Raw genomic sequence first — 26040 nt, forward strand, 5'->3', positions numbered from 1 at the left:
AACCCTTAAAAGCAATAGCCTGTTGCATATTCATACACCTCATCCATGATGCATAAATTCCATTCAAACACAGGATTCTGTCTGGGCAGTGCCACCTTCTTCCCCTGAATCCTGACAGCGTCTCCAATCCTGAGTGAGGTGGGAAGAAGTTCCTTTCTTCTGATAATGGAGCAATAAATTCTCTTTCTCTGAAAGATTTAGGTGTCCTGTGGCTGCTATCTCACTGCGAGTCCTTTCTTTAAAAAAATATCTTACATAGCAAAGTTTTTATTTTAACATTATGTTATAACCTAAAACTATAACTAACTCACTACTGAAGAAAATTAATACAGCATAACTTTCTAACATAACACATATATTCATTTTAATATTTGTGAAAGCCAGTCATAAAATACTCGTTTTTCATAGGGATGAACCTGTACCCCTCACCCCTGGGGTGCCTTGGCATGGCCATCCCTGCTGTTACTACACAGCAGAGTTGGAAGTGAGAGACCCCTCAGAAGGAATGAGCAGAAAACTTTTTCACGAGGTGAAATGAGCAGAAATCTTCTGCTCCCAGAAATAATTTGGCTCGGAAATTTTTAGCAGGAGGGAAGGGGGGGAAGCAAGGCTCACACCTCACAGCCCTGCAAGCAAGGGCTGGGGACACAAGAGTGAGCAGCTTTGTCCAGCTCCAGCCCCTCCTGGGATGATCCTGGCCCTTTTTCCTTCTTCTTTTCCCCATTCTGCCCAGCGGTTGTTAAACAGCTCAAAATTAAATAATAATTATAATAAATGATAATTTTGAGCTGTTGTTAAACAGCTCAAAATTATCAGATTTGCTCCTTGCAGGGCGGCTCGCTGCCTGCGATGCTCCTTAGCCGTTACTTGCTTCCTATAACATTCAAAATAATAAATTGCTATAAATGTTAAACTCCATGACAGCACAGCTCAGCATCCCCATCCCCATGACCTTCATCCCCACCATCCTCATTCCCGCTTTTCCATCCTCATCATCCCTGGCCTCCTCATCACGCCTCAGGACCTCCAGCTCGCCAGGGGGCGCGCTGCTCCCCGGCGGCAGCGGAAGTGTCGCTCTGCCCTCGCGGGCAGCCCCGCCTGCTCCCGCCGCCGCTTCCGCCGCCGCCGCTGCTTTCCCTGCAGCCTCTCCCGGTTCTGCTCTGGTCCCACTTCGGTCTCGCCTCGGTGTCGCTTCGCCGTCACCGCCATCATGAACAAGAAGAAGAAGCCGTTCCTGGGCATGCCCGCGCCCCTGGGCTACGTGCCAGGGCTGGGCCGCGGGTGAGACGCCGCCAGGCCTGGCTTGGCCCCCCCACCCCGGTCCCTTCCCAGCCCCGTCGCTCCGCCGGGCCCCGAGGCTCTCCCGAGCCCTTTCGCCGCCCGGCTGGGTCCCACCTCCCTGCCCCAGTCATCCCTGTCCCCTCGGGGTGACCCTGCCCGGCTTTTCAATGTTGTCCCTTCCTGATTGTTCGCGTTCGCTCTCTATCTGGGCGGGTTTGTGTTTAAAAGCGAGCCTGGCTCCGAGGATGAATTCCCGGGTGCTTCAGGCCGGGATTGTGTCCCTCCGGATCTTGTGCCTGTGTGTGCGTTGGACCGTCTGAAAAATGATCAGACTGGGGGCTTTTGTTGAGGGAACAGTGGAAGGGTTTGGTTGAGACCATTTTTTAGGATGTTTTTGCTGGGTGTGAGTTGTGTTCGTCCCCCACTGATTTGCTCTTGCTTTCCCTGGGGAGATCCTGTTGGATGTGCCCCTCGAGGTACTGCCAGGCGAGTATGGGGGTTCAGAAGAGGTCCATCCTTTTGCCCAGACCCCAGCCCATGGTGCCCCACAGCCTGCAGGGTCAGCTGAGAGCCCCAGAGACAGAGTTTAGGAAGGAGGCCATCCATGGGATGGGTGGCGGAGCCATGAGCTGGGTGGTTGCAGTGCATTTGTGGGAAAAGTTCTCCCCATAAAAGGATGCCCAGAGAAACTATGGCTGCCCAGTCCTTGGAAGTGTCTGAGGATGGGGCTTGGAGCATTCTGGGATAATGGAAGGTGTCCCTGCCCATGGCAGGAGGTTGGAATGGTGTGAGCTCAGAGGTCCCTTCCAACCCAAACCATTCCATGATTCAAAGGCCATTTCCCTTCCTGGCTTTACTGCCCTCCACGGGGAGTGCCTGATACCATTCTCCCAAAAGAATGATCTGCCTGTCCTGAGCAGTGACTGTGGCAGGCTGGGGTGCAGTGAGCTGAGCAGCCCCTGGTTTGTCCCTGCAGAGCCACGGGCTTCACCACCCGCTCTGACATCGGCCCTGCCCGCGATGCCAATGACCCCGTGGATGACCGGCACGCGCCGCCGGGCAAGAGAACCGTGGGTGACCAGATGAAAAAGAACCAGACTGCAGATGATGATGATGAGGATTTGAATGACACCAACTACGATGAGGTGAGGAGGTTTTCATCATCCTGCAGGTTTTTTTTTCCCAGGTGGAACAAGAGTCCCTGAGCTCCCTGCTCTTGCTACAAACTCACACAGTCACCGGGTTGGAAGAGACCTTCAAGATCATCAATCCAGCCCAGCGCCTACTCCTCAACTAAACCCTGGCACCCAGTGCCACATCCAGGCTTTTTTAAACATATCCAGGGATGGTGACTCCACCATCTCCCCAGGCAGACTATTCCAGAACTTTATCCCCCTTTCTGTAAAAAACTTTTTCCTAATATCCAGCCTATATTTCCCTTGATGCAGCTTGAGACTGTGTCCTCTGGTTCTGTCAGTAGGAGCCCCACTCTTAGGTGAGGCTTCAAACCCAGAATTTCCTGTAGTTTGCAGGCAGCATTTTCTTTTTTATTATTGGTTGAGACCTCAGTATGCACAATGGCATGGTGCTTTCAGATTTTTGTTGTGTCCTTGCTCCATGGATTGTGGTTTAATTACTGATACAGAGCCCTGAGAGTCTTGGGAAAATATCTATAAATAAGAATTAGTTTAAGTATTTCAGGGGTTGTATTTTTTTTTATTATTCACAAATGAAAGCTTGTGTGCTTTGACAAGATTGGACTTGATGATCTTGGAGAACTTTTCCAACCTAAATGACCCTGTGATTCTGTGCCGTATATTGTCCTTAAGTGGCCTGTGTAGTCTCTTAACTCCCACTTTGGGTGATTGAATGTTGTGATTTTCTTTCTGCTTGCTTTCACTGGTGTAAAAAGAGAAAATGGTTAATGGAAGAGACTGGCTTTTCTATCCTGAGATCTCATTTATTGCTGAATAGAAGTGGTTCAGAGAGAGAAGCAATTTTGAAAGAAGCAATTTTGTAGCAGTTTTGCTTCAAGTGGTGTGGGACAATAAACACCTCCATGGGTGGTAGAAGGAGGATGCTTTTATTTAGGGATGTGTTAGTCTGATGCAATGTTGTCAGAAGCAGCCTGTGAGTGCATTTACAGGTGATTGTTGGTAGGAACATAATAGGAACTTTAAAAAAACTTTTTCCTTTTTCCTTCTTTTTTTTCCTCTCTCTCCAATTTCCCAGTTCAATGGCTACGCTGGTAGCCTGTTCTCAAGTGGCCCCTATGAAAAAGATGATGAAGAAGCAGATGCTATTTATGCAGCTTTGGATAAGAGGATGGATGAACGCAGGAAGGAAAGGAGGTAGGATAAGCTACAGCACTGGCAGGGGGTGTTTTCTGGTTAATTGAGGATGACACGTATTTTGCCCCACTTGCTTTGATAGTGGATGTGGTTAAATTACTTCACAGTAGTTAATTAAGAGTCACTGTAGTTCATTAAGATGGTATGGGGAGATGCTGAGCAACTGATATTGATGCATCACAGACTGCACAGTAGACTGGAAATCGTAAAGGAAGTCACCTCCTGCTTGTAAACAGTATATGTTACTTGTTAAATTCACTTCTCATTAAGAGGAGGTCAGAGACTGAAGTTCATTTGGAGGTGTCTGTTTTTACACAACAATACTTTCTTCTTGGATAAAGGATCTCTTGTTATAATGTTGATAATCTAAGCTTGGAAAAAGTACCATTTTTAATGCCCTAACTCTTATCAAACATATTTTTCTATTATGTCAATGCTTTAATCAAAGACTTTCTAAGTGTCACTTTGAGCATGGCCTCAGTTTTCCTTTTCCTTAGGGAACAACGAGAAAAAGAGGAAATAGAAAAGTACCGTATGGAACGACCCAAAATTCAACAGCAGTTCTCAGACTTGAAAGTAAGGAAAAAAATGTCTGAAATGTGACTTTTTGTGAGATACATGAGGTGGCTGTGTGTACTTTTGTGTGTGCTTGTTTCTTTGCTCAGATTTTGTCTATTGGCAAAGGAGTACTTTGATATTCTCCAGATTAGAATTACTTTCTGTTGGAAGAATAAACACTGCTCATGTGGGTACACAAGGCAGTGAAATTTCTGCAAATTTTGATATTGGTCATTTTTGTTTTGTGCTTTGTGGAAGGTGCTACACTTCTGTCTTTGAGGGAAACTGAAAACTTGTTGGCATTGCAGGAGTAGCTGAGCAGAATCTCCTGACTCTAAATCTTCTTTTAAATAAAATGTATTGTTTAAACTATTGTCTAATGATTAGTAGTAAACCACTCAATGCACCAGGCACTAGGATTAATCTGAATGCTTGTAGCACTGAATCTAATAACAAAATTGATTTGGAATCTCAGTCTGGACTAAAACCAAATTCCAATTAAACGAATCTAATTCTTTTGTACATGGGATTAGGAAAAAAGTCTGACCCTTAAATGTTTAATTGATCTTGAATTATTTCAAGACAATAAATCTGTTAAGGAGTTAGAGTACTTCAAAAGCCATTTCTGCAGCAAATATTGATGACAACTCCTGTCTGAACAGCGGAAATTAGCAGAGGTGACTGAGGAGGAGTGGCTGAGTATTCCTGAGGTTGGGGATGCCAGGAACAAGCGGCAGAGGAATCCTCGCTATGAGAAGCTGACTCCTGTCCCTGACAGCTTCTTTGCAAAGCATTTGCAGTCAGGGGAGAATCACACTTCAGTGGATCCACGCCAGACAGTGAGTACACAGCAAACCTCGGAAAGCTGTGGCCAAACTGGGTGAGAGACGAATGTTAAACTGGGATTGGACCGAAAAACTTGGTGTGTTTTGTGAGTCTGCCAAAGGAATTCTGAATGTTAAACTTGTGTGCTTGCTGGAGTCTTTCAGTGCACAGCCATTACCAGAGAAAACATGGGGATAAGCAGAGAACACCTGGTTCTTGTTTTCAAGATGGAAGAAAGTGTTTCTTTTCCTATTTGCTGAATGCAAGATGGTGATAGTTTTGTGAGCAAAGCCATTTCTGTTACAATTACATCTTGCAAAAAGGGAACAGAAAATAAAGTGTGCTTTCACTTAATGGTTTGCCTGATTCTGAGGCAATTGTGTTAAAAAATTATTTGCCGTTCAGTCAATTAAAAATGAGGTAATTTAGCTTGTTGCTCTGTGGCCAGAGTCTACTGTGGTCATAGAATTATAGGAGAAGCTGACTGGCCCAGACTGGCTCCAGGTGTCCATGGGACTTCTTTGCAGATATTCTTATTTAAATGTTCCAAGTTCAGATGCCTGTGCTTGAATTTTTCACTTTCTTGCTGCTTATTTCACTGACTTGACTAAACTTTAGCAATTAACTATAAATTTGCAAATCCTGTATGAGAAATATTTTGGGATCCAGAGAAGCCATATCAGAAGTACTTGTGGGGGTTGGACATCTGTGTCCTGCAGCTTCTGGGGAAGTGCAAATCAGCCAATAGTCTGAATTATTTTTGAAATCTCAGAAGATGTTTTAGGAATTACTTTCTCACTCTATTTTTTTTATAGCAATTTGGTGGACTGAATACTCCATATCCAGGGGGTTTGAATACTCCATACCCAGGAGGAATGACACCAGGCTTGATGACACCTGGGACAGGTGAATTGGATATGAGGAAGATTGGCCAAGCCAGGAACACCTTGATGGATATGAGGTTAAGCCAGGTAAGGATGTGGGAAGGCAGGATCTGTAACTGGTTTTAGAAAAGTGTTAAATTCTCTTGGGTGTTAGAAGATCCAAGAACAGCTGAGCTGTGAAATAATTTTGTAGTCCCTCTCCTTGAATCTCATGCCCTCAAAATGAATAGAATTTCCTGAGAAATACTGGTTTGTCCCTGGGATTCTTGGTCATTATAGGAGAATAGACTGCCTGGTAATAGCAGAGGTTCCCTTGAGACAAACAGCACAGGATGCTACCAATGGAAGCATCTCTTCTGTCCTGTGTAGGGATGCAGGACAAACTGCTGGATAATGCTGATTTTTGCCTTCTTTATCATTGATTTTCTCATCTAAATCTGCTTATTCTGAAAAGAATGCCTTTAGCTGGCAGGACTACAAGCTTTCACTGGTGTAAAAGCTTGTAGCCCTGCCAGCTACAAGCTTTGGGTGACTGCTTATCAGCAGCCTGCTTCTTGTCTGGATTTTAATGTTAAAATTGTATATTTTAGAAATAGAAAAAAACTAATAAGCAAGGCTTTGTGTTTTCCTCCTTTCTTGCTTTTGGAAACAAATGAATATTTAGGATTTTTGTAGAGCCACAGTGTGTTTTTACGTGTTCAGGGGCTGTGAGTGGTTGTTTCAGCAGCTGTGACTTGACTTTCCCAGGTGTCGGACTCTGTGAGTGGCCAGACTGTAGTGGACCCAAAAGGATATTTGACAGACTTGAATTCCATGATTCCCACACACGGAGGAGATATCAAGTAAGTTTAAGAAGGATTAACAGATTTATCCTCTTAGCAATGGCACTGATCCTACATGTAAATGGAAATCTGTCTGAGTGGGTGCTTTCAGCTGGCGTTTGGTTTGTAAGAAATGCCAGGTGAGTTTTTGAGGATGAATTCTTTTAACATGAGATCTGGTCTAGTCTTTCAGCTGAGGTATTAGCATCTGACCTGGATGCATCAATTGTGGAGATTGTTTCCATTCCATCCCTATTTCCTTGCCAGAGTGATGGCAGTGTGTGGCTGCCTGCCAGCCAGGAAATAACCTGGTTAATTGTACTTTTGTGCTGCTAATTTAGGCTTGATTGATGACCTCTGAGAACCTCTTTAGCCTGGAGCTTGACATGTGTTTCATAAAGACTTGCTCTTTAAATCAGAGCAAATATTGATGCTAATTCTTGACTTACATCAGTGCTTGGGCTTATCAGCTTCTGGCTGCAAGTGCCCAGCTGTAATTCCCAAAAATCATGCTTAAATACTTAACTGGTTTTCACTGTGATCTGGCTGTGTTGGTGTGTAAATGTGAGTTTGTTTTAGTAGCAAGTAGTTTGTGTCTCCAATATGGAAAAATTTGAGGTCACGGTTGCTGTGGATCTGAGCACATCCTGGTTCAGAATTGTTTCCCAATGTGCTGAAACTTTTCCTTCCTGTTTTTCCCTGCTCCTTTAGTGATATCAAAAAAGCCCGTTTGCTCCTGAAATCTGTCCGAGAGACCAATCCTCATCATCCACCAGCCTGGATAGCATCAGCCCGACTGGAGGAGGTCACTGGCAAACTCCAGGTGGCTCGAAACCTCATCATGAAAGGAACAGAGATGTGCCCTAAGGTCAGAATTGCTTTGCTTCCCTACTGATCCTTGTGGGATAGTAGGAAAAAGTTGTGGTTCATGAGCAGCACAATCTCTGTTAAGCTTGATTGAGGCTCTGCCTGGTACAGCTTCACTGTCTACTGTATTACAAAACACCTGCTTAGCCAGGAGCTGTGATTTTATATTCTTGTTCTGATGTAAAGGAAGCTTGGTTGTTTTTCCTGACAGAGTGAAGATGTTTGGTTGGAAGCTGCTCGGCTTCAGCCTGGAGATACAGCCAAGGCAGTTGTGGCCCAGGCTGTGCGGCACCTGCCGCAGTCGGTGCGGATCTATATCAGAGCAGCAGAGCTGGAGACTGACATCCGTGCCAAGAAACGTGTCCTTAGGAAAGGTGAGAGCTCCTGGGGGCTCAGAGAAGGAAGGCATTGCACTCTCTGTATTGTGTTGTAAATTGTTCAAGATGTGGCCATAAGTTCAGGTGCTTTTTTTGCTTCCTTGTTGAAATTACAGTTGACAATTTGTGTACCAATGGTGAAACTTGCTGCTGTTGAGCCAAAGAACAGAAGTGTTGAAGTGCTTGTAAAACATCCTTCAGCAGAAAGCTGCTGTACTGAACAATTCCAAAATGGTATTTCACTTACCTAAGCCAGTTCCAGCTTGATCACAATTAGATTAGTAGATGGAAGCTATTAAAAAATGATGTTCTAAGGATAAAAAGGTGCTCAAAATGTCACCTTGTGATGCTTTTTGGAAAAGATACTGGAATTGATTGTTCCTACTTGCTTGTAGCCTGTTAGATGCCTCAGTAACTGCTTCTGGAGGAGCTTCAGAGGTCTTGGGGTTCTCATATCATTCAGCCTGTTGAGCTGCAGGATTTGCTTTAGTGTAGCAAGTTTTGTCCTTGACAAAAGGACAAAAAGCCTTTCTTTGTGGTGCTTACCTGAAACCTTACATTTTCTTGGATTGATTGCACTTGGAGGTTTTCCTCTTTCATGGAATTACTGTCTGTTCCAAACAATGATCTCTTCAACAGCAGTTTGTTCTTCCTCAGACGTTCAAAATGTGAATTCTTTGATTACTTTAAGTAGCTGGGCCTGTATCAGTAGAGATTAGTTCCTTCATGACTACTGAATTGTATTAGCTACATCTCCTGCCTTTAATCTAGACAGTGAAAAGGGTCTGGATTTAATACCTTTACTGAATCATTGTGAAGCAGTCTGCAGTATTGAGTGGTTTAGGTTCAAAGGAATTAGTTGCCTCCCACCTCTTACCTCTTGCATGTAAAATTGCAGCTATCTAGTGAGATGATCTCTTACTACATCTGGATGAAAGGTATCTTAAAGTTGCTGGATTTGAAGTTCTTAAGAGTTCAGATATTAACTATTCATTAGCTTTTTAAATTTCCATTGGCTCTGCAGTGCAGCATGGTGTGAAGTGATGCTCCTGTGACACTGCATGTCCTTCTCAGGAACAGTCACAGAAAAACACTTTTAAAGGAGCAGAAATAGATCTGTGAGCCCAGCTCAGGTAGGGGAGGGTCTTGTGTGAGAGCAGTGACTTACCCACTAAGTACTGAGCTTTGCTTCAAACACTGTATTTATGAAGAGAAAAACATTCAGTTTTTGGAACCACCTACCTAATCTCTTGGTACAAAGCTGTTAGTGGAATGGAATTGGATTTATCATTCTCTTCCCAGTTTCTGCCTGTTAACAGCTTCACAGTGCTCCTCTGCTGCCTAGGGAGCATCAGTAATGTGGAGCTTGGAGCCTTAAGTGGCAGCATAACCCATTATTTCTCCAAAATATAAAAGCCTGAGTGCCATGTAATGTCACTGAAGTGTGACCTTCCATAATGCATTTCTCCTCTGTTTGCTGTGTGCATTCCTGCCATCCAGCAGAACCTCTGGAGTTTTTAAAGCCTCAATCTGACTGGAGACCCAGCAAGCTGAGTGGCTGAAATACAGCTTGAGGTCTAAAAATCAAATTCTGTGTTTATGAAAACATGTTCTGTCCTGCAGAGTGATACTTTCAGATCTTGGAGGCTGACATTACTCACTTAAATTCTTGAGGAAAATCTCCTGCAGCTGTAGATTTGGAGACAAATGGTTAAAGCTTGTTGTAAATCTCTGTGTGTATCAGGGTAGGATGTGTTCTGAGTTGAGCCTCAGCACTGTACCTCTGCAGCAATGCCTCAAAGAACAGCCTTGCCTGGAAGGCCAGCTAGTTCCAAAGTGGTTTTAGATGCCTTTTCCCACTCATTTTTGTGGGAATCCCTGTGATTGTGCTTGCTTTATTGAAGAGGGATGTGCTCAGTCCTCTGTAACTATGGCACGTTTGTGTACAGTCACCATGGAAGCAGTGGAAGTAATGCTGCAATGCAGCTGATTTCAGCAGTCTGGGGTGCAAATTGGAGTGACAAAAGGCTAAAAAACCCCTTTGGTTTCTCAATCTCTCTTAATGAGATGGGCTGAGGAAAGTTGTTGTTCAGCATTTAATGTTTCAGACAGCACATGTAGGACAGGCTGCAGAGAATGCAGTTCTACCAGCAGCAGCTAACTCTGGGACAAGATTAAGGAAGCCTTGAAGAATCCTAATTAGATGGAGTCCATATTGGATTGCTGGAAGCACACTTGGTACTCATGGCTTAGTGTCAGTGAGACCTTTAAGTTTTTATGCTTCCTGTTTTTGATTTGCATGGCAGGACAACAGCTTTTTGGGAAGTTAAGCTGGGGTCCACTGAGCAGACAGGAGAGGCTTACAGGAAAACTGCATTGTGAAGGGGTAGTTTCAACATGTAAGGAACAAGGCTGTATTATTACTTAGTGTTGAAGATGCTCCTTTTCTATAGAGGCAGACTTGGTGTGATTTAAGCTGCCCATTTGCTGAGACTGGAGGCTTTGTTCAGCCAGGTGTTTTACTGAGGAAGATGCAATTACAGCATGTACAACAAAAAAGCCCTTGGCTCTCCAAAACCTGTTTCCAATTAAAATGATTAAGTGTTTTATTTTCTGATTTTAAATTCTCATTGTTGAAGCAAGAGCCCAAATAAGTAAATTCCCTCCTTTCCCTCCTTCAGGACATTTCCTTGTAATAGCACAAATCCTTTATTATATCATGTTTAGAAAATACAGATCTCATTGGTAAACTATTTAATCATTATTGACATAATTGTTTTGCTTCTCTAGCCCTTGAGCACGTTCCAAACTCAGTACGTTTGTGGAAAGCAGCCGTGGAGCTGGAGGAACCTGAGGATGCCAGGATCATGCTGAGCCGGGCTGTGGAGTGCTGTCCAACCAGTGTTGAAGTGAGTTTAAAAAAAAAAGTGTACTAAAAAAACCCCTGCACCCCATTTCAGGCTGGCAGTAGAGCTTTGCAGGCAAAAGGCAGGGTGTTTCTCCACACAAGGTTTTCTCCCACGTGCTTCATGCCACAGTGGGAAGGATATGATGAGTAGTGGAATGTGTTTTTTTTTCCTTTGGAATTAATTGTCTGGTGGTCATTACATGCCTCATTTTGGTGTGTAATTGTTAGGTTAGTCATGGCAGTGCACAGCTGTGCCTGCTGTAGGCTCTGAGCCATGTTTGTGTCCATGTGTGGTGCCTTGACAGTTGGGAAAACAAGTGAACGTTTAACCTGATGAATCTAAAAGTTGTTCATTTCTGAAATACCAAACCAGAGTATTCAATTCAGCTGTTTCAGAGGTGATGTGAACAGAAAATAGGAGTATAACGACCCAGCAGAGGGGATGATACCCAGAGATGATCAGGACTGAGCTTCAAGGGCAGTAGCAGCCTATTTCTCCTCTTCTCCACTGGTATTCCACAGCCTCCTTGCAATGCTTGAGGACTGTTGCCAACCAGTAGCAAGCAGCGTGAAGCTGCTTATCTCTGTGGGCTGACACTGCCATACAGCAGCCTTGTCATCTCCTTGTTCTCATCTCAAATCCATCTTTTGTTGCTCTGCAGCTGTGGCTGGCGCTGGCAAGGCTGGAGACATATGAGAACGCTCGTAAAGTCCTTAACAAAGCCCGCGAGAATATCCCCACGGATCGGCACATCTGGATCACTGCTGCCAAACTGGAGGAAGCCAATGGAAACACCCAGATGGTGGAGAAAATCATTGACAGAGCCATCACATCTCTCAGGGCTAACGGGGTGGAAATCAACAGGGAGCAGTGGATACAGGTATGTGCTCAGTCTTGAAGGCCCAGGGGGACTCTTCAGGTGCTGTTCTGAAGGTTGCTGCTGGTTATGGGACAGAGTCATTTTGCACCTGGCTTGTCAGTGCAGGTCCCTGTGAAGAGACAAGAGATGAGACTAAAAAGCTGAGTAGGGTCAAGGCCATATGTGATACTCTGGGGTAACATCACATGTCTGAGAAATGTCTGGTTTGCTTCTGTCATGGAAGATAAGTAGCTTCAAGTTGAAGCAGCTGCTGCCTTAAGTAGGATGGAGGCTTAAAGCCTTCAGTGAAGGATTTATGTATTTTTTTGCATATGTCTCTTTTGGCTTGACAGGTATTTGTTTGCCTTGCTTTGTCAAATGGCATTATGAGAAATCAATACAAATACTGCATTTGCAGCATGTAGGAAACATTCTGTTAGTCCTGTACTGAAGCTCTTTCCTCCTGAATATGTTCTGTGCTTTGTTTGATCATAAGTCTTTAAAGCAGTTTCCTTCTAAAATAATTTACAATGGGTCAAGGCAGCAAAATCTTATACTGCTTAAGAGCATTGATAATGAATTAAGTATTTAATATTAAATGGATATCCTTGTTAACATCTAAAAGAATTCTGACTTTCTTTACAACAGTAAAACAATTAAAGGTTAATTTCAACTTCTCTTTAAAAAAAATCTATGAGCACAATCCTCTGCATCATTGTGTTCTCGAGTTCCTTCTCAGTACTAGAACTGCTCCATTTCTGTTACCTGATCAGAGGGCTTTTCAGCAAGTTCAAGCAAGACATGCTTGGCTTTCTGAAAGCTTTGAGTCAGGAAACTCCACTTTTCCATACATGGTCTGGTGAGAGAGTCTTTGCACCTTTGACTTGACACTGCTTGATGGGGTACTCTTAAATTTAGTTATTGCTAAGCCCTTATTAAGACTTAATCATCTCAAAGCTGAAAGAAGCTCAGGACTTTTGATGTTACAGTTCTTCCTTGTGAAATTTTTGCTTTTTTTATTGGCCAGGTCCCTGCTTGGGTCAGCCCAGGGTTGTGGAGCTGTAGGAAAAGACTTGTGGGTCGGGAAAGATTACACGTTGTCACCTTTTCAGTGGATGCAATTGATGTGATCTGTTTCTTAAGCAGCTTGTGAATGATTCTGTGTACAGCTGCAGCACCTTCCTGGTGGCTGCAGGCTCCTGCTCAGTGTCAGGGTGTGTTGGAGCAGTGAGATGTTTGTGCTGTGGCGTGACCACAATGTCTCTGTGTTTGTGCTCGAGGAGTTGCCATTGCAGACTTTAACCTCTTGTGCTGAGCTCTCAGAATGAGCAGGGCTTTCCTGTTGTTCCTAGGATGCTGAGGAATGTGATAAAGCTGGAAGTGTGGCCACGTGCCAGGCGATCATGAGAGCTGTGATTGGGATCGGGATCGAGGAAGAAGATCGGAAACACACCTGGATGGAAGATGCAGACAGTGTAAGTCCAGCTGGGTGCTGCTTTTTGTTGGTTTTGTTTTATTGTGGGTTTGTGTTTTTTCATTTGAGGAAATTGCACTGGTGCCTGGGAAATGGCTTTGTCAGTGAAAGTGGATGTGATTCCCACACCACCTGCCTGCCTTTGGCCACTCTCTGCCTCAGGAGGTTATTACAGAGCTTTATTCAGATTTGAGTTTTTACTGAACAAAAAGTTGATATTGGTATAGCCTGTGCCTGTGTGCTAACTTGGTGTGGATTGTTTTTTTTTTTTTTGTTTTTTTTTTTTTTTTTTTTTTTGCTGAGTGTGAGACATCACCAGAGATTGACTTATGAGTAAAGGAGCTGGGAGTTGAGTTTCAAGGCATAACCATGGACAAGAGAGTGGGCAAAAATTTTACCAGGCTTTTTTTTGCTTTAGGGGAATAGTTCGAACATGTGCTAAGAACTAAGTCATATTTCAGCATGAGAAATGTCCAACTTCACTGGCCTTAAATTGGGCTCAGAGCAGTGGGGGGCACATGCTGTGGTGCTTAGGGTTTTGCCTGTGAAATAACAAAATGAAGTGCTAACATGAGATCCTTTCCAATGCCTTGCTGATGTTTCAAGCTGGCCTGTGAGTGTCAGTCCCATTGAAAGGCCAGGGATTCTTGTGCTCTGTAGAGGGATACTTGGAAATTCCTTTCCTGCTTCTTTTTAAAAAGCTGATTGTAAGTGTTCTGTTCTCTATTAATGCCTCAATTCATGGATTACACCGAGTTACTGAGTTCTGGGTTGAATTGTGCATGTGTAATTCCTACTTGCTCTTGATTCCAGTTCTCCCTTAAGCTGACTTAGTCCTGATCTGTTTTCCCTCAGTGTGTTGCTCATAATGCCCTGGAGTGTGCCCGAGCCATTTATGCCTATGCCTTGCAAGTCTTCCCGAGCAAGAAGAGTGTGTGGCTGAGAGCAGCCTATTTTGAAAAGAATCATGGAACCAGGTATGTGTGCTGCACAATCCCTGTGACAGGGGGACAGGCTGGGGGTGAAGGAAAACTACAGCATGGTCCCTGGTGTGGTGCAAGTGCAGAGTTAGTGCAGCTGGATGAAACTCACTGACGTTTTTTGCAGGTCTGACCTTCTTTGTTATTGTTGTGCTCAGAACATCCTTAAGTTTTATGGAGTCATAAAATCGTTCTTGGCAATAGGGGTTACGTGGTAAAAATAGCTGTGAAGAGACAAGGTAGGAACAATTGTCTTTGAGAAGGCATCTCTGAAAAAATATAGGGATACAAATCACCTAAAATGTGTTTTATTTAGTTTTTATAGATAAACTACTTCATAGCTGAATGTGTCCAAGCATCTCTGGTATGTTCTGATTAAACACTGTGAATGTGTATCACATTCTGAGTTAAGATTGGTGTTATACTGTTACAGCTCAGGCTCTTTTTAAAGTTTATTCACAAAGCTTTACATGTCAGAAACTTTCTGCCCACAGCTTAGACTAAAGCAAACAATCTCTGCAGTAGGCCACTTATACACATGGAATCATCCTTATTAAGGCCAACATGGCTATGTTGTGGAAGTGACTGCAGATGCTGAGTTCTTCCTCATTTGAGCCTCTTTTTTTTTGCTGGGAACAAATATACCTTCTCTTTTGATGTTGTTTTCCCATGTTTCCCAGTGATGGCTGGCTTTTAAGCCCCATGTTCTACCTGAAAAGTGTATTTGCCAGAAGAGAAAAAAATAAGTTGAATAAGATCAAGCCAACCTCATCTAATAATTCTGAAAACCTTCCTGTCTCAGCTTCTAGAAAGGTTTGTTAAGCAGAATGACTCTTTCCAAGAGAAAGGAGCTGTTTGTGTGAGGGCTCTTTCCACAGAGGCTATCAAAGGTGTCTGAACAATGACCCGTTTGTGGAATGCTGATTTCAGAACCCTTGTGAAAAAAGACCCCACCCTTTCCTTGTTATGAAACAACTTATCAAGGTTTACAACTTTGGACTTTGCAACAATATTTATAACACTGAGTGATAGTGAAAATGGTGTGAGAGAGCTCGCCTTTGGCAGTACCTGGAGGGATTGTAACTTGCTGTTTCTTGTCTTCAGAGAATCCTTGGAGGCTCTTTTGCAGAGAGCTGTTGCTCACTGTCCCAAAGCAGAGGTGCTGTGGCTCATGGGAGCCAAATCCAAGTGGCTGGCAGGAGATGTGCCAGCAGCCAGAAGCATCTTGGCCCTGGCTTTCCAGGTGGGTCTGTTACACTTGTCAGGTGTTAAATGTGACAGGTAAAGAGTACAAAGCAGGAATTTTTCTGTCAACACCTGATTGCTGCTGCCTTTCAGAATGATGGAGACTTCCGCTGTTCTTTGATTGCTTTGTGTGGCAAAATATTGTCCTGTAAAATAGCAACAAGCTGGAAGCAAGGCTGTGGTACTGCTCTTTTAGTAGTTCTACACCAGCTTCTGAGCTGGAACAGGTTGTCCAGAGAGGTTGTGGCTGCCCCATTCCTGGAGGTGTTGAAATCCAGGTTGGATGGGGCTCTGAGCAGCCTTTTCTGGTGCATGGCATCCCTACCCATGGGATTGGGATGAGATGTCCCTTTAATGTCCCTTCCATCCCAAACCAGCCTGTGATTTTATGAGTTTGCAAACCATCAGTTTTACTAGCATGGATCAAAATCCCGTTGTCTTGGGTCACCTCAAAGGAAGGATTGTGGTCTGCCCTAATGAGGTCACTGCATTACTTATGTTTGGATCAAACCCACTAATGAAGGGATTTGCCTGCTGGATGCTGTAGCAAAGATAGGCAGAGTGCTTCTAGCACTGGGAATTAGGCTTAAAAGCTAAGTGAGAAAAAAAAAAGACAGGTCCTGAAATGGAAGGTAAAAGATACTTCCTTAATCTGTTCTCAGTGCTCTTTGTTACTAGGCTGAAAAGTTCTTGACTGAAATGACTTTTATTGGAAGAGTTTTCACAGACCTCAGTGGGGAATTAAAGCTGCAGCTTTTTTGCTTGAGGGTAATAAAATGAGGGTCTCATTGTGGCAGACCCTGTGATGTTTTCAGTATTTAAACTGGAAGTTCAGAAGATCAAGCATTACTGCTTTTCAACAATTGAGAAGCATCCAACTTCTAAACTGGCATATATCTTTGTGTTGCCCATCTGTTTTGGAGGATTTCTATAAACTTCAAAGGTCAAAGAAGACTGGGAGGAGCTTGCACTGAAAAAAATCCTACTGTGGATTGACAAAGCTCTGATTTCAATTTTAATCTGGATCAAACAGAGGATTAAATCTGCTGTTGATTCACTGTGTGCATTTGTCTGTCACTTTGTGTTCTTGCAGGCCAACCCCAACAGCGAGGAGATCTGGCTGGCTGCCGTGAAGCTCGAGTCGGAGAACAATGAGTATGAAAGAGCGAGGAGGCTGCTGGCAAAGGCTCGCAGCAGTGCCCCCACAGCCAGGGTAAGGATGTGTGGAGGGTGGAGAGGCTCAGGCCTCTTGGCCACGGGGGATTTGGGACGGAAGGAGGAGTTCCTTCAGTTCTGTGGCCACAGGGATTGACCCTGTGGCTCCCTGCCATTGCCTTCCGGGGCATGTGGCCGCTTTGCCGAGCGCTTCGAATTGCGACACGAAGTCGTGGCATGATGGGAAAAAAAGGCCAGGATCAAATGAAGGGTTTCAATTGGTTTTTTACACAAATGGCAAAAGTCAGGAAATTCCCAGTTTACAGCTGTTTGTGTAATGTTTGTTTTGCATAAAAGCACGTCTTGGAAAAAAGAGAAAATGCTTTCACAGAAGACTCACTTATGCTTCTACTAAAGACAGCTTTGGGGTGGTTCGGTGCTTAAAGTCACACTTCTGTGTTTATCTCCAGCTACCTCTGGTATGATAAACTGTCCATTTTCAGCTCTTCATACAAAAGCATTTTAACTTGTCCAAGTAAATGAAAAGTTAGTTTGATCTCTGTCCTCTGTTCCTCCCCCTCAGTTGTTGTTACATCCTACATCTTTTTAACTGTCCTCTTCCTCCCTGAGTCAGGGAGCTTCTGCAGCTGGGGCTGAAGCTCTGCTCTCAGACTTGCTGCCTCTCTTTGAGGTCCCAGCTGGGGGAGTTTGGAAATGGGGAGGATGGGGATCAGAGAGCAGTGAGAGGGCCTTTGGTTTGTAATATATTTCTCATAGCTGTGACTTCCCTGCGTAGCCAGAAGAAAGGATTTGGGGGACAGAAAAGTACATGTACCAGTTGTAATGAGCAGAACCACAGAGCCTGAAGCCATAAGTAAGAAAAGATTGTCTTGGTAGCTTGGATCTGAGGAGATCAGATTGTGCTGGTGAAGGAGGCTCAGGTTTGTTAATTGGTTGTGCTGTTATAGCTGTGCTCTTTATGCAAATACTACTTTTCCAATGCAAGCCATCCTGTAATAATGCAAATGCCAGATCTATGTTAATAATTATGTAAATAGGTGAGATACAGGTGGACCACACTGTTCTAATTCCTTTAGTATTTGCATTTACCTTTCTTATTGTTACTTGTTCTTGCTATTATTTAACACTGATATTTTAATTTTTATTTTACTTCAAACTGTGGCTAATCAATAACATTCTAATGTGATACATGAAAGGATACATGAAAGTGGGAACCTGCTGCTTTGTCAGATAAATGTTTTTCTAATGGCTGCTGGTGGTAAACAGTTCTGCTTTGTTTCCAGGTCTTCATGAAGTCTGTGAAGTTGGAATGGGTGCTTGGGAACATTGCTGCAGCCCAGGAGCTCTGTGAGGAAGCCCTGAAGCACTATGAGGACTTCCCCAAATTGTGGATGATGAAAGGACAAATTGAGGAACAAAAAGAGCTGGTAGAGAAAGCACGGGAGGCTTATAATCAAGGGGTAAGACGGATGTTACTGCAGATTTGTTTTGTGCTGCTGGCATGGAGAGATGTCTGTCTTTGAATCAGAGTGGATAGCCAAAGATATTATTTCTGTCATTGATTAAGACAGTAAAAGAAAAAAAAATGAAATAAGCAAGAATTTCTTTTACCCATTACCCATATGCAAGATTGACTTTCTTGCTTGAGAGAGTTCTCTGTATGCCTGACTCCTCACAGACAGGAAAAAAGGCTTTGCACAGTAATTCTCTAAGACCTGTAAAGACTAAAACCAGAACTTATAAAAGAAAATTTTCCTCAGCAGCCCTTAGATGCACACTGTGAAAGGAGGTGGCCTGCAGAGCACTACTCTCTCCTTTAAATGGTAATTGGTGTCCTTGGGTATGAATGCTCAAAGTCGACAGCCATCAAAGTCATTTGGGCACAGGTTTCTGCCAGGGTCCATATCCTAATGACTCCCTGCACACTCTGCTGTGGTTTGGGGATGTATGAGAGCCCTCCATTTGCAGAAGGAGCACAAATTGTAGCTGTGTGAAGGGAGGTGAGTTCTTTCTCTTACTGCTGGGATAACTCAGTCATACCTGATGTACCTGACTATTTTGGGCACAGGAAAAACTTCACTTCTGTGCTGTAAGATTAACTGGAGAAATTTGAGAGAGATGATCAACTCAGTCTCTCTTCTGCTAAAACTCTCCAGGAGGATATAGGGAAGGAAGTTCTTTTCTATAGGAATTACAAGTTTTTTTTTTTTTTTCAAATTTACCTATGAGCATACTTTTTTTTAAAAAACAGTTGAAGAAGTGCCCCCATTCCATACCCCTGTGGCTTTTGCTGTCCAGGCTGGAGGAGAAAGTTGGGCAGCTGACTAGAGCAAGAGCCATCTTGGAAAAGTCTCGCCTGAAGAATCCAAAGAATCCAGATCTCTGGTGAGTTGTGTGGAGTTGAACTGAATTTGGGCTACAAATTCAGTCTGTTCTTCAGGACAGCTATTTGACATGATCTCAGCCATTTGAGCCTGGGACTTAAGACCATGCCCATACTGGAGTTTCTTCTGGACTAATAACTTCTCTGAATAGCAGAAAAGCTTTGGTGGTCCTGGCTGGCTACTGTAAGGATCTGGGAAGTAGTTATTTCTTTACTGATAGTTGAAGTGCACAGAGCATGCAGCATGCACAGAGCTCTTTCCTTGCTGTTACAGTCCTGGTTTCAGATTGTTTTTTATCTGGGCTCTTATGGAATAAAAGTCACATTTATTTTTAGATGGAGAGGAATGGGAAGATGTCAGTCACCTACACATATTCAGAATATGGGCAGATGTTTTCAGTTTCCAGTGACCCTCGAGTGTTTGTTTCAGCCTAGTGAATGTTGTCATAAATATCATCAGAGTCTCTTCCCTACCAGGTTGGAGTCTGTGCGCTTGGAGTACCGAGCTGGGCTGAAGAACATTGCAAATACACTAATGGCCAAGGCACTGCAAGAGTGCCCCAATTCAGGTGAGCTGGATCTCAGTTCTACTTTAAACACAGTGGTTTTGCCCAGTTGATACAATCACATTTTTTCCCAAGATACCCTTTCTGGCCAGGTCTCAGAATATGGTGTTTTGGAGAGGTGGCAGTCATCCTTCTGCAAAGGAAATGTTGAGGGTCTTCGGGAACAATACAAGTTACTTTGTGCTCTCTCACACCTGAGGGATCATGGGTTGGTGTTGTTCCATTTTTCTGCAGTACCCAGTGTGTTATTGGATTCATGGTCCGCAGTTTGTGCCCAGGCTTCCTGCAAAAGCATCTTGGATATGGGTGGACTTTTCTCAGAAGCTGGTAGAAGTCTGCCAAGGTTTAAAATAAAAGAAGTGTTTGTAGTTAGGAAGTTCAGTGGAAAAAGAATGGTGCTTTCCCTGTCCTTCTGGAGCACAGCTGGCCTTAGGAGATTCCCAGTTGCTGGGTTGCCTGCACTGGTTGCACCACTTTGAGTTTAATAACTTGTGCTGGCAGCGAATTTCCACCATGGTCATGATTAGAGGATCATGAACCATAAATGTTCAGTCCTGTTTTTTGATTATTTTAGCTCATGTAAGAAAAGGCTAAGAGGTCATATGATGTCAGTTCTAACCAGCAGTGGAAACATTTGCCTCTTGGGATGGGAGGATAAAGTGCCTATCACATCCCTATTTTGGGGCAGAATTGCACAGAGACTTAATTATTTAAACATGTTGACGTCTTTGGGGAGAAGATGTCACATAACTACAAACTGTAGTAACTTACTTCAGGGCAAGGCTTGGCTTGCCTTCAGGCTAGGTTTTAAAGGGCGTTTAATTGGTGGCTGCTTAAGTCTCAGTAAAATAATTGGGAATTAAGTGACTTTTATGACACCATAAACTCATTGCAAGGTACTCTCCATGCAAGTGGGTCACCAAAGCAGCACCACCCAAAATCCTGCTTTGTTTTTGTGAATGACCTAATGAGTGTTTGTCATCACAGGCTGTTTTACACATCTGCCTGTTGCTATGGAAATGGGCAGCAGGATCTAGTTTTTATTTAAACACTTACTTCCAACTTTATCTTAGACCTCAACAAACCATAATCAAAGCCCGCAGGACTTGGCTGGTTGGCCACCTGCAGTCATGTAAACCAGAGGTTTGGGTCCATTGATTGCTGAATTGATTCCTGATGGGTGGCAGGCTGCACAAAGAATAAAATAAAAATATGATGGTGTTTGTGATGCTATATGTAAAGAGCAAGAAGAAGAGAGTCTCTCTCCTGTCCGTCACTGCAGTTATCAAAGCTCTGTGTGTTCCCATGGTGCCGTTTATGGGGAAGCGAGAGTGCTTTGATGGAGTCCTGGCAGACACCAGCTCTCAGGCTTTGCTTTGAAGTGATCAGGTGTGCCTGGCTGACATGAGAATCTGCAGATTTCATGCTCCCCTGAGCATATTTCCTTCCTTGCTTTTGGCAGTGAGAGGAGGTAGGGATTAAACCCAGCTTTCCTGGATCTACTCTGTCCTTCATCAGTGTGTGTGGAGCCAGCATCAATAAGACTGTGGTGCACTCCAGCACCCTTGAAACAGCTCCCAGACTGTACTTTGTACTTTTTGAGACTTCTGCCTCTGCAGTTGCCTGTTCAAACAGACAGATACCCTTCCCTTTGGAAATACTGATTTGCCCTCTCTGTCCCAGAGTCTGCAGTGTCTCATCTGAAAAGCCTGAGCTCTGGGTTAGACACTGCTGGAGCTGCAGGAGTTGTAGTACAGAAACCCCCAGAGCTGAAGCTCCAGTGTGGCGCACACAGTAGCTAAAAATTCATGTACTGAATGAAGTATCTGTGTGGGAAGAGTGGTCTGGGACGAGGTTGGGGGTGAATAACCACCAGGGTGGGGGCTGTACTGCTGCTTGTGATGCACAGCACTAGCCTGATACCAGGGTGGGGAGGATTAACCTCAAAATAACACTAAACAATCTTTCCTACTTGATTTCATTAAGGGATCCTGTGGTCAGAAGCAATTTTCCTTGAAGCGCGACCGCAACGAAAGACCAAGAGTGTGGATGCTCTCAAGAAGTGTGAACATGACCCACATGTCCTGCTGGCTGTGGCCAAGTGAGTTTCTGTGCTTGATGCAGTAAAAATATCCATGTCTGTGTGTGGCTGCTTCCAGGATGGAACACTGCACTCCAGTACAGCCATGTGATTCTGGCTGCAGCAACTCTAATAAGTCCCAAAGCAAGGAGCAGCTCTCCAGCTGTCTCCTAGTAACTGTACAGATCTCTCCCTTGATTCCAAGTGGGGAATGTCAGCCTGCCCTTGAGCTGTTCTGGTGGGTCTGGGATTGGCACAGGCAGCAATACACTTACACAAAGCCCTTTGCCAGTGGTGGGTATTGGCACCCTGCAAACTGCTTTCTTTCTGTCCCTTAAAGAGGATTTCACTGTGCTGTCAGGTGAACTGGGCTTTATTAAGTTGTTCAGGATATGTTTTAAGTATCTGTGAACATAGGGACTTTTTTTTTTTAGTTATTTTTCAAGTTTTATGTGGCTGACTGTAGTTTTCATCTTTTCTCTATCCTAGATTCTGTCAGGTGTCTTTTTAAATTCTGAGCTAGATATTCTGCTCCTGAATGTCCCTTATGTCAGTGTTCTTCAGCTGTGCCCTTTGCCAGAATACAAACCACCAGCCATTCTGTAGTTTGCTTCTCTGAAATGGGAAGATAATCTATAGGAAGTGTTTTCTTGTCCAGGCTGAGTTGTGAGAATTCCAGTGATTAAAACCCACTGTTAGAATTGAGGTGTTCCACATCCTGCTCTGATGTGAGAGCAGCCTTACAGCAGCTGTGATGGAAACAAACTTATTTTTCTCCCTTTGTGAATAGCAGAAGAGGTTAATACAGGAGTCATTTTGCTCGAAGTTGCCCAATTCTTTCACAACTCTACATTATAAGCCAAAGAAAACTGTAGGATACACTCCAGTGACTGCAACACTGAGTTCTGCCAGATCCTGACAGCTGACTTGTTCAGCTTTAGCAGCAAGTGAGAAAAATGTTAACTTTTGCTTTATGGCAACTGCTCCCAGGCCCCTTCTGGTGCAACCTCAGGCTGTTTAACAGTTAATCCAAACATAAACAGCTTCCACCACCCATCAGGACTTGCCTCTGTAGGTACAGAGTGTCACACATCTATGACAAACTTTTGTTAAATATGTTCCTGAAAATGGCCACCGCTTGCAGGTGTTAAACCTCTGCTATCATTGTTCATGCTCTTGTAAATCACAGTTTATTTAACACAGAACAATCAAGAGTATTATAGGGCTTAAAAACAATCACATAAGCTGTATAATTTTATGACAGGCTAAGCTCTTTATGAGGGGTGGCTGATTTGATAAAGACCTTATAGCTCAAATGAACTCTTTAATGCAAAGGAGTGAAACCAAGAGACTCTTGACTCGGCTTGTTCATTACTGGGGAGAAATTTCAGCATTGACCAGGGCCTGGATGAAATGGCAGCAGTGGGGCTGTGTCAGGCTGGTGTTTGAGTGCAGAAGCTTCCATACTTGTTTTTCCTTGGAAAATGGGGCTGATAAGGCAGGTCTGCTCCACTCCACTCCAGCAGGCTTTGTAGGTGTGAGCGTGTGACTTACAGCAGTCAGTTACCAGCTTTCAGAAGTTATTTAATTATTAGATTCTAAAATTGACTTGAAATGTAAAGAAATTAAAGGAGTGAGAATCCATGTAGTCCTGTCTCTTTGACATCAAATCTAGAACAACAAAATTTAAGCAACTGAGGCAGCTAAGGTTGAGCTCTGTAATGCTTCCCCTCTCAGCAGAGCCTCTCTGTGCCTGGTGCTGAGTTATCCTCTGAGTTGTCCAGCTTCAGTGTGGGGCAGTGAATAGAAAGTGCTGGATGTTCTTTTCAGTCCTCTCACTCCCTTCCCTTCCCAGGGGCAGGATGCTCTGCAAGTTGCCTAAAAATCTGCTGTTTATTTCCTGGGAGAGCAGGGAACTGGAACGCCTGCAGAGCCTTCAAGTTGGAGCTCTTGTGGGTTGCCATCTTCCTCTAAAGTGAGGCTGTTTGTCAGCTCCCCTCTGCTTTTCCCACCAGGCTGTTCTGGAGCGAGCGGAAAATAACCAAGGCCAGAGAGTGGTTCCACCGCACAGTGAAGATAGACTCTGATCTGGGGGATGCCTGGGCCTTCTTCTACAAATTTGAGCTCCAGCATGGCACAGAGGTGAGTGTGTGCCTGGGAACAGGGGAGGCAACAGCAATCCCTGGCTGGCAGGGGTTGCCCAGTCCTGGGATTGCTGCAGTGTTGGGCTGAGCACGCTGCCACTGCTCCTGCCTGTGTGGTCACAGGGGAGTCTGGGTGTCATGCCTGGTCATGAATGAGCATGAACAGGCCTGTGTGGTGGCTTTTCAAGGGTGCTGTCATTAGTTGAGCTGTGTTTCAGGCTGCTTTGCTGTCCACAGATCTGCTGGTTCATGCAAAAATCTCTGAAATGAATCTTCCTCTTGTAAAACTCAAGCTTGCTCAGAGGGGATTGTGCGGGAATTGTGGTGCTGGGTTTGTGTAACTGGGGCTGTTTCTTCCCAAGTGTTGAGTGCAGGTTGCACGTGAACACAGCCAGAGGAACAGCCAACTCTAATCTCTTACAGCAGTTTTTACTGCTGAAATGATGGGGGAGTTTATCTTCTGACTTCAGAGAGACCTTTCACTTCACACAGCTCCTGCAGGTGGTAATGCACAGGAAGTTTCTGCTGCAGTTTCTTTGCAATAGCCAAAACTTGCTTACCTGCAGCTCAGCCAGGCAGGAGATTTGCTGCTTCTGAATTTTGGCTTGGACTTCCTTTGAGAATAAGAGACCCCAGACCCCACCATAATCTTCAGAAGGGAGGGTGAGTCAGGGAGGGTTCAGTTTTTGGCTGTGTTCTGGAACAAACCAGGACAAACTGTCATTTCTCTTCCCTGCAGGAACAACAGGAAGAGGTGAGGAAGCGCTGTGAGAATGCCGAACCTCGCCACGGAGAGCTCTGGTGTGATGTCTCCAAAGACATAGAGAATTGGCAGAAAAAGATTGGAGAGATTCTTGTGCTTGTGGCAGCCAAGCTGAAAAATACCTTCTAGAGTGTGCTGGCCTCAGCTGCCTCAGAGGTCCCTGTAGGACTTAACCTGCTCGTGGTGCCCTTTCAGTGGCACAGATTTCGAAGGACAGGACATGGATGATGATAGGAAAGAGCTTTCTCCCAAAAGGAAAAGCTGCTTCCTTCTTTCCCCAGCATGGCCATCAGCTTCTGCAGCACATGAGAACATTGTAGCTGGTGTCACACAGGAGACACGAGCAGTCTTGTGAGGCTCTCTCTGTATTTCCATGTTGATTCCTGATTCCCCCTGCAAACACAAGCTTTAATTAGTGCTTGTATGGGTTCTGACATGTGGCAGTCCCTCTGTTCTTGGCCCTGGCATGTGTTCCCTGTCTCCCTTTAGTGTTTGGCCCATCTGATGTTGGTTCCTTGTCTGGGTTGTTGCTGTTGGAATACACTGAGTGTCCTTGAAGGAGATGGGTGGAGTTTTGGGAGCAGCCCAGCAGCACAGGGAAAGGCCTGGGCTGACTCCTCTTCTTTAGGTGCTTTAGTTTGGTCTCTGCTAACAAGCTGTTGCACAGTGTGGAGGTCTTCCTCCAACCTGAGCAGCTGGAGCATTTTGTCAAATTCAAAAGCATATTTTTAGAGAACTTTTCCTCAATTTTTAAATGTATATAGTAAAGCTTATTCTTTTAGGTATCTGAGTTCATTAAGCACAGTGGTGGTTTGAAGTAACAAGGCAAAACTCAGCAATCCCTGAAAGCCCTTTTGAAGGTAGAACATTTATTTAGAGTTGTTGGGAGACTGTGCTGTTATACAGCTGTGACTGCCTGTGGCTGGGAGGTTTGGGATGGCTCCCTCCAAGTGCAGATAGAAAAAAGCAAACTCAAGAGAGGGAAAGCTTTGTGATTGGGACCCTTTGTACACTGTTTGATTTTCTATACTTGTGATGTGTACTATTTTTACCCCAACCTCCTGACTTTCTTGTGATCATAGAATGAGAAGCTGTAGTGTCTTACACCTGCTATAGCAGCTGTATCCAGGTCTGTGGATGTGCATTATCTCATGTATTTAGTTGGAGGAGAAACTCCCTTATTACTTGTTGGAGAATATGTATAAAATACAGCTTCTTTTTTTTGTTTCCTTCTGTTGTCTTCGAGTGTGGTCTTGTCCTTGATTCTGACTGGGAAGAGTGGGTCTGATAGCAGAAACCTTTGGACTTATCAGGCTCCCACCACTCTGGGAAGGTGCCTGTCAGTGCTGGCTGCACCAAGCTGGGCTACAAGCCTCTTGCCAAAACAGATGAGAAGCCAAGAACGGATCTTCTAACGCTGGAGCAGAAAGGCTTTTGCTTGCAGGTTGGTCTGGAAGCAAAAGCCTTTGTTTCTTTGGGTTCATAATGGAAACTCTT

At 44.2% G+C, this 26040-nt stretch overlaps 1 protein-coding gene across 1 annotated transcript; it reads left to right on the forward strand.

Annotated features, from left to right (window-relative positions):
* Nucleotides 1-1095: 1095 nt before the first annotated feature.
* PRPF6 (pre-mRNA processing factor 6) lies at nt 1096-25772 on the forward strand. Its single transcript, XM_009093092.4, has 21 exons — nt 1096-1281; nt 2258-2426; nt 3514-3632; nt 4130-4208; nt 4853-5029; nt 5831-5986; nt 6647-6741; nt 7432-7588; nt 7799-7961; nt 10755-10873; nt 11535-11753; nt 13085-13207; nt 14062-14183; nt 15291-15429; nt 16525-16644; nt 17891-18067; nt 18859-18992; nt 19468-19559; nt 21543-21657; nt 23652-23778; nt 24520-25772. The coding sequence occupies exons 1-21, from the start codon at nt 1211-1213 to the stop codon at nt 24670-24672; spliced, it is 2826 nt and encodes a 941-aa protein (XP_009091340.1). The 5' UTR covers nt 1096-1210; the 3' UTR covers nt 24673-25772.
* The last annotated feature ends 268 nt before the right edge of the window (nt 25773-26040 follow it).

This window comes from Serinus canaria, chromosome 20, assembly GCF_022539315.1.
Source record: "Serinus canaria isolate serCan28SL12 chromosome 20, serCan2020, whole genome shotgun sequence".
NCBI classification, from domain to species: domain Eukaryota; kingdom Metazoa; phylum Chordata; class Aves; order Passeriformes; family Fringillidae; genus Serinus; species Serinus canaria.